The following is a 14,353-nucleotide window of genomic DNA, read 5'->3' on the forward strand; positions in this document are numbered from 1 at the left end:
ACCCGCCAATATGATTAAGTTACAATATTCAGACAGTCTTAATTATACCTGATAGTTGGAACCGAGTTGTAAGGGACATAACCCGCCAATATGATTAAGTTACAATAGTCAGACAGTCCTAATTATACCTGATAGTTGGAACTGAGTTGTAAGGGACATAACCCGCCAATATGATTAAGTTACAATAGTCAGACAGTCCTAATTATACCTGATAGTTGGAACCGAGTTGTAAGGGACATAACCCGCCAATATGATGTTTAAGTTACAATAGTCAGACAGTCCTAATTATACCTGATAGTTGGAACTGAGTTGTAAGGGACATAACCCGCCAATATGTTTAAGTTACAATAGTCAGACAGTCCTAATTATACCTGATTGTTGGAACTGAGTTGTAAGGGACATAACCCGCCAATATGTTTAAGTTACAATATTCAGACAGTCCTAATTATACCTGATAGTTGGAACTGAGTTGTAAGGGACATAACCCGCCAATATGTTTAAGTTACAATATTCAGACAGTCCTAATTATACCTGATAGTTGGAACTGAGTTGTAAGGGACATAACCCGCCAATATGTTTAAGTTACAATATTCAGACAGTCCTAATTATACCTGATTGTTGGAACTGAGTTGTAAGGGACATAACCCGCAAATATGTTTAAGTTACAATAGTCAGACAGTCCTAATTATACCTGATAGTTGGAACTGAGTTGTAAGGGACATAACCCGCCAATATGATTAAGTTACAATATTCAGACAGTCCTAATTATACCTGATAGTTGGAACTGAGTTGTAAGGGACATAACCCGCCAATATGTTTAAGTTACAATATTCAGACAGTCCTAATTATACCTGATTGTTGGAACTGAGTTGTAAGGGACATAACCCGCCAATATGATTAAGTTACAATATTCAGACAGTCCTAATTATACCTGATAGTTGGAACTGAGTTGTAAGGGACATAACCCGCCAATATGTTTAAGTTACAATAGTCAGACAGTCCTAATTATACCTGATAGTTGGAACTGAGTTGTAAGGGACATAACCCGCCAATATGATTAAGTTACAATAGTCAGACAGTCCTAATTATACCTGATAGTTGGAACTGAGTTGTAAGGGACATAACCCGCCAATATGATTAAGTTACAATAGTCAGACAGTCCTAATTATACCTGATTGTTGGAACCGAGTTGTAAGGGACATAACCCGCCAATATGATTAAGTTACAATAGTCAGACAGTCCTAATTATACCTGATAGTTGGAACTGAGTTGTAAGGGACATAACCCGCCAATATGATTAAGTTACAATAGTCAGACAGTCCTAATTATACCTGATTGTTGGAACTGTGTTGTAAGGGACATAACCCGCCAATATGATTAAGTTACAATAGTCAGACAGTCTTAATTATACCTGATTGTTGGAACTGTGTTGTAAGGGACATAACCTGCCAATATGTTTAAGTTACAATAGTCAGACAGTCCTAATTATACCTGATTGTTGGAACTGTGTTGTAAGGGACATAACCCGCCAATATGTTTAAGTTACAATAGTCAGACAGTCCTAATTATACCTGATTGTTGGAACTGTGTTGTAAGGGACATAACCCGCCAATATGTTTAAGTTACAATATTCAGACAGTCCTAATTATACCTGATAGTTGGAACTGTGTTGTAAGGGACATAACCCGCCAATATGTTTAAGTTACAATAGTCAGACAGTCCTAATTATACCTGATTGTTGGAACTGAGTTGTAAGGGACATAACCCGCCAATATGATTAAGTTACAATATTCAGACAGTCCTAATTATACCTGATAGTTGGAACTGAGTTGTAAGGGACATAACCCGCCAATATGATTAAGTTACAATATTCAGACAGTCCTAATTATACCTGATAGTTGGAACTGAGTTGTAAGGGACATAACCCGCCAATATGATTAAGTTACAATATTCAGACAGTCCTAATTATACCTGATAGTTGGAACTGAGTTGTAAGGGACATAACCCGCCAATATGATTAAGTTACAATATTCAGACAGTCCTAATTATACCTGATAGTTGGAACTGAGTTGTAAGGGACATAACCCGCCAATATGATTAAGTTACAATAGTCAGACAGTCCTAATTATACCTGATAGTTGGAACTGAGTTGTAAGGGACATAACCCGCCAATATGATTAAGTTACAATAGTCAGACAGTCCTAATTATACCTGATAGTTGGAACCGAGTTGTAAGGGACATAACCCGCCAATATGATTAAGTTACAATAGTCAGACAGTCCTAATTATACCTGATAGTTGGAACTGAGTTGTAAGGGACATAACCCGCCAATATGTTTAAGTTACAATAGTCAGACAGTCCTAATTATACCTGATAGTTGGAACTGAGTTGTAAGGGACATAACCCGCCAATATGATTAAGTTACAATATTCAGACAGTCCTAATTATACCTGATAGTTGGAACTGAGTTGTAAGGGACATAACCCGCCAATATGTTTAAGTTACAATAGTCAGACAGTCCTAATTATACCTGATTGTTGGAACTGAGTTGTAAGGGACATAACCCGCCAATATGATTAAGTTACAATATTCAGACAGTCCTAATTATACCTGATAGTTGGAACTGAGTTGTAAGGGACATAACCCGCCAATATGATTAAGTTACAATAGTCAGACAGTCCTAATTATACCTGATAGTTGGAACTGAGTTGTAAGGGACATAACCCGCCAATATGTTTAAGTTACAATATTCAGACAGTCCTAATTATACCTGATTGTTGGAACTGAGTTGTAAGGGACATAACCCGCCAATATGATTAAGTTACAATATTCAGACAGTCCTAATTATACCTGATAGTTGGAACTGAGTTGTAAGGGACATAACCCGCCAATATGATTAAGTTACAATATTCAGACAGTCCTAATTATACCTGATTGTTGGAACTGAGTTGTAAGGGACATAACCCGCCAATATGATTAAGTTACAATATTCAGACAGTCCTAATTATACCTGATTGTTGGAACTGAGTTGTAAGGGACATAACCCGCCAATATGATTAAGTTACAATATTCAGACAGTCCTAATTATACCTGATAGTTGGAACTGAGTTGTAAGGGACATAACCCGCCAATATGTTTAAGTTACAATAGTCAGACAGTCCTAATTATACCTGATTGTTGGAACTGAGTTGTAAGGGACATAACCCGCCAATATGTTTAAGTTACAATAGTCAGACAGTCCTAATTATACCTGATAGTTGGAACTGTGTTGTAAGGGACATAACCCGCCAATATGTTTAAGTTACAATAGTCAGACAGTCCTAATTATACCTGATTGTTGGAACTGTGTTGTAAGGGACATAACCCGCCAATATGTTTAAGTTACAATATTCAGACAGTCCTAATTATACCTGATTGTTGGAACTGAGTTGTAAGGGACATAACCCGCCAATATGATTAAGTTACAATATTCAGACAGTCCTAATTATACCTGATAGTTGGAACTGAGTTGTAAGGGACATAACCCGCCAATATGTTTAAGTTACAATAGTCAGACAGTCCTAATTATACCTGATAGTTGGAACTGAGTTGTAAGGGACATAACCCGCCAATATGATTAAGTTACAATAGTCAGACAGTCCTAATTATACCTGATTGTTGGAACTGAGTTGTAAGGGACATAACCCGCCAATATGATTAAGTTACAATAGTCAGACAGTCCTAATTATACCTGATAGTTGGAACTGAGTTGTAAGGGACATAACCCGCCAATATGTTTAAGTTACAATAGTCAGACAGTCCTAATTATACCTGATAGTTGGAACTGAGTTGTAAGGGACATAACCCGCCAATATGATTAAGTTACAATATTCAGACAGTCCTAATTATACCTGATAGTTGGAACTGAGTTGTAAGGGACATAACCCGCCAATATGATTAAGTTACAATAGTCAGACAGTCCTAATTATACCTGATAGTTGGAACTGAGTTGTAAGGGACATAACCCGCCAATATGATTAAGTTACAATAGTCAGACAGTCCTAATTATACTGATTAGTTGGAACCTGATGTTGTTGTAAGGGACATAACCCGCCAATATGATTAAGTTACAATAGTCAGACAGTCCTAATTATACCTGATTGTTGGAACTGAGTTGTAAGGGACATAACCCGCCAATATGATTAAGTTACAATAGTCAGACAGTCCTAATTATACCTGATTGTTGGAACTGAGTTGTAAGGGACATAACCCGCCAATATGATTAAGTTACAATAGTCAGACAGTCCTAATTATACCTGATAGTTGGAACTGAGTTGTAAGGGACATAACCCGCCAATATGTTTAAGTTACAATATTCAGACAGTCCTAATTATACCTGATTGTTGGAACTGAGTTGTAAGGGACATAACCCGCCAATATGATTAAGTTACAATATTCAGACAGTCCTAATTATACCTGATTGTTGGAACTGAGTTGTAAGGGACATAACCCGCCAATATGATTAAGTTACAATAGTCAGACAGTCCTAATTATACCTGATAGTTGGAACTGAGTTGTAAGGGACATAACCCGCCAATATGATTAAGTTACAATATTCAGACAGTCCTAATTATACCTGATAGTTGGAACTGAGTTGTAAGGGACATAACCCGCCAATATGTTTAAGTTACAATAGTCAGACAGTCCTAATTATACCTGATTGTTGGAACTGAGTTGTAAGGGACATAACCCGCCAATATGATTAAGTTACAATAGTCAGACAGTCCTAATTATACCTGATTGTTGGAACTGAGTTGTAAGGGACATAACCCGCCAATATGATTAAGTTACAATAGTCAGACAGTCCTAATTATACCTGATAGTTGGAACTGAGTTGTAAGGGACATAACCCGCCAATATGTTTAAGTTACAATAGTCAGACAGTCCTAATTATACCTGATAGTTGGAACTGAGTTGTAAGGGACATAACCCGCCAATATGTTTAAGTTACAATAGTCAGACAGTCCTAATTATACCTGATTGTTGGAACTGTGTTGTAAGGGACATAACCCGCCAATATGATTAAGTTACAATATTCAGACAGTCCTAATTATACCTGATAGTTGGAACTGAGTTGTAAGGGACATAACCCGCCAATATGATTAAGTTACAATATTCAGACAGTCCTAATTATACCTGATAGTTGGAACTGAGTTGTAAGGGACATAACCCGCCAATATGTTTAAGTTACAATAGTCAGACAGTCCTAATTATACCTGATAGTTGGAACTGAGTTGTAAGGGACATAACCCGCCAATATGATTAAGTTACAATATTCAGACAGTCCTAATTATACCTGATAGTTGGAACTGAGTTGTAAGGGACATAACCCGCCAATATGTTTAAGTTACAATATTCAGACAGTCCTAATTATACCTGATAGTTGGAACTGAGTTGTAAGGGACATAACCCGCCAATATGATTAAGTTACAATATTTAGACAGTCCTAATTATACCTGATAGTTGGAACTGAGTTGTAAGGGACATAACCCGCCAATATGTTTAAGTTACAATATTCAGACAGTCCTAATTATACCTGATTGTTGGAACTGAGTTGTAAGGGACATAACCCGCCAATATGATTAAGTTACAATAGTCAGACAGTCCTAATTATACCTGATAGTTGGAACTGAGTTGTAAGGGACATAACCCGCCAATATGATTAAGTTACAATAGTCAGACAGTCCTAATTATACCTGATAGTTGGAACTGAGTTGTAAGGGACATAACCCGCCAATATGATTAAGTTACAATATTCAGACAGTCCTAATTATACCTGATTGTTGGAACCGAGTTGTAAGGGACATAACCCGCCAATATGATTAAGTTACAATAGTCAGACAGTCCTAATTATACCTGATTGTTGGAACTGTGTTGTAAGGGACATAACCCGCCAATATGATTAAGTTACAATAGTCAGACAGTCCTAATTATACCTGATTGTTGGAACTGTGTTGTAAGGGACATAACCCGCCAATATGTTTAAGTTACAATATTCAGACAGTCCTAATTATACCTGATTGTTGGAACTGTGTTGTAAGGGACATAACCCGCCAATATGTTTAAGTTACAATAGTCAGACAGTCCTAATTATACCTGATAGTTGGAACTGAGTTGTAAGGGACATAACCCGCCAATATGATTAAGTTACAATATTCAGACAGTCCTAATTATACCTGATAGTTGGAACTGAGTTGTAAGGGACATAACCCGCCAATATGATTAAGTTACAATATTCAGACAGTCCTAATTATACCTGATAGTTGGAACTGAGTTGTAAGGGACATAACCCGCCAATATGATTAAGTTACAATAGTCAGACAGTCCTAATTATACCTGATAGTTGGAACTGAGTTGTAAGGGACATAACCCGCCAATATGATTAAGTTACAATAGTCAGACAGTCCTAATTATACCTGATAGTTGGAACTGAGTTGTAAGGGACATAACCCGCCAATATGATTAAGTTACAATAGTCAGACAGTCCTAATTATACCTGATAGTTGGAACTGAGTTGTAAGGGACATAACCCGCCAATATGATTAAGTTACAATAGTCAGACAGTCCTAATTATACCTGATAGTTGGAACTGAGTTGTAAGGGACATAACCCGCCAATATGTTTAAGTTACAATAGTCAGACAGTCCTAATTATACCTGATAGTTGGAACTGAGTTGTAAGGGACATAACCCGCCAATATGATTAAGTTACAATAGTCAGACAGTCCTAATTATACCTGATTAGTTGGAACTGAGTTGTAAGGGACATAACCCGCCAATATGATTAAGTTACAATAGTCAGACAGTCCTAATTATACCTGATAGTTGGAACTGAGTTGTAAGGGACATAACCCGCCAATATGTTAAGTTACAATATCAGACGTCCAATATAACCCGCCAATATGTTTAAGTACAATATCAGACAGTCCTAATTATACCTGATAGTTGGAACTGAGTTGTAAGGGACATAACCCGCCAATATGTTAAGTTACAATATTCAGACAGTCCTAATTATACCTGATAGTTGGAACTGAGTTGTAAGGGACATAACCCGCCAATATGTTTAAGTTACAATAGTCAGACAGTCCTAATTATACCTGATAGTTGGAACTGAGTTGTAAGGGACATAACCCGCCAATATGATTAAGTTACAATAGTCAGACAGTCCTAATTATACCTGATAGTTGGAACTGAGTTGTAAGGGACATAACCCGCCAATATGTTTAAGTTACAATATTCAGACAGTCCTAATTATACCTGATTGTTGGAACTGAGTTGTAAGGGACATAACCCGCCAATATGTTTAAGTTACAATAGTCAGACAGTCCTAATTATACCTGATTGTTGGAACTGAGTTGTAAGGGACATAACCCGCCAATATGTTTAAGTTACAATAGTCAGACAGTCCTAATTATACCTGATAGTTGGAACTGAGTTGTAAGGGACATAACCCGCCAATATGATTAAGTTACAATAGTCAGACAGTCCTAATTATACCTGATTGTTGGAACTGAGTTGTAAGGGACATAACCCGCCAATATGATTAAGTTACAATAGTCAGACAGTCCTAATTATACCTGATAGTTGGAACTGAGTTGTAAGGGACATAACCCGCCAATATGTTTAAGTTACAATAGTCAGACAGTCCTAATTATACCTGATTGTTGGAACTGAGTTGTAAGGGACATAACCCGCCAATATGTTTAAGTTACAATAGTCAGACAGTCCTAATTATACCTGATTGTTGGAACTGTGTTGTAAGGGACATAACCCGCCAATATGTTTAAGTTACAATATTCAGACAGTCCTAATTATACCTGATAGTTGGAACTGAGTTGTAAGGGACATAACCCGCCAATATGTTTAAGTTACAATAGTCAGACAGTCCTAATTATACCTGATTGTTGGAACTGAGTTGTAAGGGACATAACCCGCCAATATGTTTAAGTTACAATATTCAGACAGTCCTAATTATACCTGATAGTTGGAACTGAGTTGTAAGGGACATAACCCGCCAATATGATTAAGTTACAATAGTCAGACAGTCCTAATTATACCTGATAGTTGGAACTGAGTTGTAAGGGACATAACCCGCCAATATGTTTAAGTTACAATATTCAGACAGTCCTAATTATACCTGATAGTTGGAACTGAGTTGTAAGGGACATAACCCGCCAATATGATTAAGTTACAATATTCAGACAGTCCTAATTATACCTGATAGTTGGAACTGAGTTGTAAGGGACATAACCCGCCAATATGATTAAGTTACAATATTCAGACAGTTTTAATCATACCTGATAGTTGGAACCGAGTTGTAAGGGACATAACCCGCCAATATGATTAAGTTACAATATTCAGACAGTCCTAATTATACCTGATTGTTGGAACTGAGTTGTAAGGGACATAACCCGCCAATATGATTAAGTTACAATAGTCAGACAGTCCTAATTATACCTGATAGTTGGAACTGAGTTGTAAGGGACATAACCCGCCAATATGTTTAAGTTACAATAGTCAGACAGTCCTAATTATACCTGATAGTTGGAACTGTGTTGTAAGGGACATAACCCGCCAATATGTTTAAGTTACAATAGTCAGACAGTCCTAATTACCTGATGTTGAACTGGTTGTAAGGGACATAACCCGCCAATATGTTAAGTTACAATATCAGACAGTCCTAATTATACTGATAGTTGGAACTGGTTGTAAGGGACATAACCCGCAATATGTTAAGTTACAATAGTCAGACAGTCCTAATTATACCTGATTGTTGGAACTGAGTTGTAAGGGACATAACCCGCCAATATGTTTAAGTTACAATAGTCAGACAGTCCTAATTATACCTGATAGTTGGAACTGTGTTGTAAGGGACATAACCTGCCAATATGTTTAAGTTACAATAGTCAGACAGTCCTAATTATACCTGATTGTTGGAACTGTGTTGTAAGGGACATAACCCGCCAATATGTTTAAGTTACAATAGTCAGACAGTCCTAATTATACCTGATTGTTGGAACTGAGTTGTAAGGGACATAACCCGCCAATATGTTTAAGTTACAATAGTCAGACAGTCCTAATTATACCTGATAGTTGGAACTGAGTTGTAAGGGACATAACCCGCCAATATGTTTAAGTTACAATAGTCAGACAGTCCTAATTATACCTGATAGTTGGAACTGAGTTGTAAGGGACATAACCCGCCAATATGTTTAAGTTACAATAGTCAGACAGTCCTAATTATACCTGATTGTTGGAACTGAGTTGTAAGGGACATAACCCGCCAATATGATTAAGTTACAATAGTCAGACAGTCTTAATTATACCTGATAGTTGGAACTGAGTTGTAAGGGACATAACCCGCCAATATGATTAAGTTACAATAGTCAGACAGTCCTAATTATACCTGATTGTTGGAACTGAGTTGTAAGGGACATAACCCGCCAATATGATTAAGTTACAATAGTCAGACAGTCCTAATTATACCTGATAGTTGGAACTGAGTTGTAAGGGACATAACCCGCCAATATGTTTAAGTTACAATAGTCAGACAGTCCTAATTATACCTGATAGTTGGAACTGAGTTGTAAGGGACATAACCCGCCAATATGTTTAAGTTACAATAGTCAGACAGTCCTAATTATACCTGATTGTTGGAACTGTGTTGTAAGGGACATAACCCGCCAATATGTTTAAGTTACAATAGTCAGACAGTCCTAATTATACCTGATTGTTGGAACTGAGTTGTAAGGGACATAACCCGCCAATATGATTAAGTTACAATAGTCAGACAGTCCTAATTATACCTGATAGTTGGAACTGTGTTGTAAGGGACATAACCCGCCAATATGTTTAAGTTACAATAGTCAGACAGTCCTAATTATACCTGATTGTTGGAACTGTGTTGTAAGGGACATAACCCGCCAATATGTTTAAGTTACAATAGTCAGACAGTCCTAATTATACCTGATAGTTGGAACTGTGTTGTAAGGGACATAACCCGCCAATATGTTTAAGTTACAATATTCAGACAGTCCTAATTATACCTGATAGTTGGAACTGTGTTGTAAGGGACATAACCCGCCAATATGTTTAAGTTACAATAGTCAGACAGTCCTAATTATACCTGATTGTTGGAACTGAGTTGTAAGGGACATAACCCGCCAATATGATTAAGTTACAATATTCAGACAGTCCTAATTATACCTGATAGTTGGAACTGAGTTGTAAGGGACATAACCCGCCAATATGATTAAGTTACAATATTCAGACAGTCCTAATTATACCTGATAGTTGGAACTGAGTTGTAAGGGACATAACCCGCCAATATGATTAAGTTACAATAGTCAGACAGTCCTAATTATACCTGATAGTTGGAACTGAGTTGTAAGGGACATAACCCGCCAATATGATTAAGTTACAATATTCAGACAGTCCTAATTATACCTGATTGTTGGAACCGAGTTGTAAGGGACATAACCCGCCAATATGATTAAGTTACAATAGTCAGACAGTCCTAATTATACCTGATTGTTGGAACTGAGTTGTAAGGGACATAACCCGCCAATATGATTAAGTTACAATATTCAGACAGTCCTAATTATACCTGATAGTTGGAACTGAGTTGTAAGGGACATAACCCGCCAATATGATTAAGTTACAATATTCAGTCAGACAGTCCTAATTATACCTGATTGTTGGAACTGAGTTGTAAGGGACATAACCCGCCAATATGATTAAGTTACAATATTCAGACAGTCCTAATTATACCTGATAGTTGGAACTGAGTTGTAAGGGACATAACCCGCCAATATGATTAAGTTACAATATTCAGACAGTCCTAATTATACCTGATAGTTGGAACTGAGTTGTAAGGGACATAACCCGCCAATATGTTTAAGTTACAATAGTCAGACAGTCCTAATTATACCTGATTGTTGGAACTGAGTTGTAAGGGACATAACCCGCCAATATGATTAAGTTACAATATTCAGACAGTCCTAATTATACCTGATAGTTGGAACTGAGTTGTAAGGGACATAACCCGCCAATATGATTAAGTTACAATATTCAGACAGTCCTAATTATACCTGATAGTTGGAACTGAGTTGTAAGGGACATAACCCGCCAATATGTTTAAGTTACAATAGTCAGACAGTCCTAATTATACCTGATTGTTGGAACCGAGTTGTAAGGGACATAACCCGCCAATATGATTAAGTTACAATAGTCAGACAGTCCTAATTATACCTGATTGTTGGAACTGAGTTGTAAGGGACATAACCCGCCAATATGATTAAGTTACAATAGTCAGACAGTCCTAATTATACCTGATTGTTGGAACTGTGTTGTAAGGGACATAACCCGCCAATATGATTAAGTTACAATAGTCAGACAGTCCTAATTATACCTGATTGTTGGAACTGTGTTGTAAGGGACATAACCTGCCAATATGTTTAAGTTACAATAGTCAGACAGTCCTAATTATACCTGATTGTTGGAACTGTGTTGTAAGGGACATAACCCGCCAATATGTTTAAGTTACAATAGTCAGACAGTCCTAATTATACCTGATTGTTGGAACTGTGTTGTAAGGGACATAACCCGCCAATATGATTAAGTTACAATATTCAGACAGTCCTAATTATACCTGATAGTTGGAACTGAGTTGTAAGGGACATAACCCGCCAATATGATTAAGTTACAATAGTCAGACAGTCCTAATTATACCTGATTGTTGGAACTGAGTTGTAAGGGACATAACCCGCCAATATGTTTAAGTTACAATATTCAGACAGTCCTAATTATACCTGATAGTTGGAACTGAGTTGTAAGGGACATAACCCGCCAATATGATTAAGTTACAATATTCAGACAGTCCTAATTATACCTGATAGTTGGAACTGAGTTGTAAGGGACATAACCCGCCAATATGATTAAGTTACAATATTCAGACAGTCCTAATTATACCTGATAGTTGGAACTGAGTTGTAAGGGACATAACCCGCCAATATGATTAAGTTACAATAGTCAGACAGTCCTAATTATACCTGATAGTTGGAACTGAGTTGTAAGGGACATAACCCGCCAATATGATTAAGTTACAATAGTCAGACAGTCCTAATTATACCTGATAGTTGGAACTGTGTTGTAAGGGACATAACCCGCCAATATGTTTAAGTTACAATAGTCAGACAGTCCTAATTATACCTGATTGTTGGAACTGAGTTGTAAGGGACATAACCCGCCAATATGATTAAGTTACAATATTCAGACAGTCCTAATTATACCTGATAGTTGGAACTGAGTTGTAAGGGACATAACCCGCCAATATGATTAAGTTACAATATTCAGACAGTCCTAATTATACCTGATAGTTGGAACCGAGTTGTAAGGGACATAACCCGCCAATATGATTAAGTTACAATAGTCAGACAGTCCTAATTATACCTGATAGTTGGAACTGAGTTGTAAGGGACATAACCCGCCAATATGTTTAAGTTACAATAGTCAGACAGTCCTAATTATACCTGATAGTTGGAACTGAGTTGTAAGGGACATAACCCGCCAATATGTTTAAGTTACAATAGTCAGACAGTCCTAATTATACCTGATAGTTGGAACTGAGTTGTAAGGGACATAACCCGCCAATATGTTTAAGTTACAATAGTCAGACAGTCCTAATTATACCTGATTGTTGGAACTGAGTTGTAAGGGACATAACCCGCCAATATGATTAAGTTACAATATTCAGACAGTCCTAATTATACCTGATAGTTGGAACTGAGTTGTAAGGGACATAACCCGCCAATATGATTAAGTTACAATATTCAGACAGTCCTAATTATACCTGATAGTTGGAACTGAGTTGTAAGGGACATAACCCGCCAATATGTTTAAGTTACAATATTCAGACAGTCCTAATTATACCTGATTGTTGGAACTGAGTTGTAAGGGACATAACCCGCCAATATGTTTAAGTTACAATATTCAGACAGTCCTAATTATACCTGATAGTTGGAACTGAGTTGTAAGGGACATAACCCGCCAATATGATTAAGTTACAATAGTCAGACAGTCCTAATTATACCTGATAGTTGGAACTGAGTTGTAAGGGACATAACCCGCCAATATGATTAAGTTACAATAGTCAGACAGTCCTAATTATACCTGATTGTTGGAACTGAGTTGTAAGGGACATAACCCGCCAATATGTTTAAGTTACAATAGTCAGACAGTCCTAATTATACCTGATTGTTGGAACTGTGTTGTAAGGGACATAACCCGCCAATATGTATTAAGTTACAATAGGTCAGACAGTCCTAATTATACCTGATTGTTGGAACTGTGTTGTAAGGGACATAACCCGCCAATATGATTAAGTTACAATATTCAGACAGTCCTAATTATACCTGATAGTTGGAACCGAGTTGTAAGGGACATAACCCGCCAATATGTTTAAGTTACAATAGTCAGCCAAGTTTCTATTTCCTCTTCATAATTCTAAGTTCAGAGTTCACAAGGATCAAGGTAATCTCAGCGATAGGAAATTTCACTAATTAATTTACATTGATCATGAAAATTTAAATAGCAAATAAAACGTGAAAAAAGTAGGCTTACAATAGATTACTTTTATTTATAAAAAATTTTGCCAAATTTAAACATGTAGTTTGAACAAAAAAGAAATAATTTAAAGATATATAGATGAAATCTCATATTAAGCTTCCAAGTTGAAATATTAACAACAGTAAGTCTATTTAGAAATAAGAATACATTGACTTCATTCATTGCAGATACTTACATCAAAGAATTTCATCATTTCTACGATGCCACAGCTGACTTTTGTTTGTAAGTCCTGCTTTATATTGTGATTCACTCTCTGCAAAGTTTAAAATAAAATTTTTGTCAAAATGATTCCTTTTTCATACAATTAATTGTTTTCAAACATTATCTAATTGGGTAACACTGTATGTCCCCATTTCAAGAGAGGAATGTGAGACATCTCCTTACCTTGTTAAGGTCGTTGTTGATGGCGGACCAGAGTATGACGACCGCCTCCAGCAGTCCTGCCATCACTTCTGTGTTATGTATTGTCAGGATATCCTCCTCCTCCTCATCTTCTTCCTCCTCCTCCTCCTCATCCTCTGCTCCCTCATCCTCTTCATTCTGATTATGTACCAGCAGATTATAAACTAAATCTGTTTCCAAACTAAAATTTTAACAAAAAGACCCCTACATGTATTTATTAGTGCTGCAACGATAAACCGTCCCTGACGATATATCACAGTATAAACTACACGGTCGGTGCACGGTA

The 14,353-nt window shown here is 36.8% G+C and overlaps 2 protein-coding genes across 2 annotated transcripts in view; one reads left to right on the forward strand and one right to left on the reverse strand.

Moving 5' to 3' along the window:
- Nucleotides 1-14,353, forward strand: part of LOC138320353 (dual 3',5'-cyclic-AMP and -GMP phosphodiesterase 11A-like) — a 495,361-nt gene that overhangs the window by 360,241 nt on the left and 120,767 nt on the right. The window lies entirely within an intron of this gene.
- Nucleotides 1-14,353, reverse strand: part of LOC138322031 (condensin-2 complex subunit G2-like) — a 69,771-nt gene that overhangs the window by 28,745 nt on the left and 26,673 nt on the right. The window contains exons 16-17 of the mRNA XM_069266087.1: nt 14,050-14,205; nt 13,837-13,918 (exon numbers count right to left, since the gene is read on the reverse strand). Of these exons, the coding sequence (XP_069122188.1) occupies nt 13,837-13,918; nt 14,050-14,205 (238 nt within the window). The remainder of the gene's footprint in view (nt 1-13,836; nt 13,919-14,049; nt 14,206-14,353) is intronic.

This window comes from Argopecten irradians, chromosome 4 (assembly GCF_041381155.1).
Source record: "Argopecten irradians isolate NY chromosome 4, Ai_NY, whole genome shotgun sequence".
Classification (NCBI taxonomy): domain Eukaryota; kingdom Metazoa; phylum Mollusca; class Bivalvia; order Pectinida; family Pectinidae; genus Argopecten; species Argopecten irradians.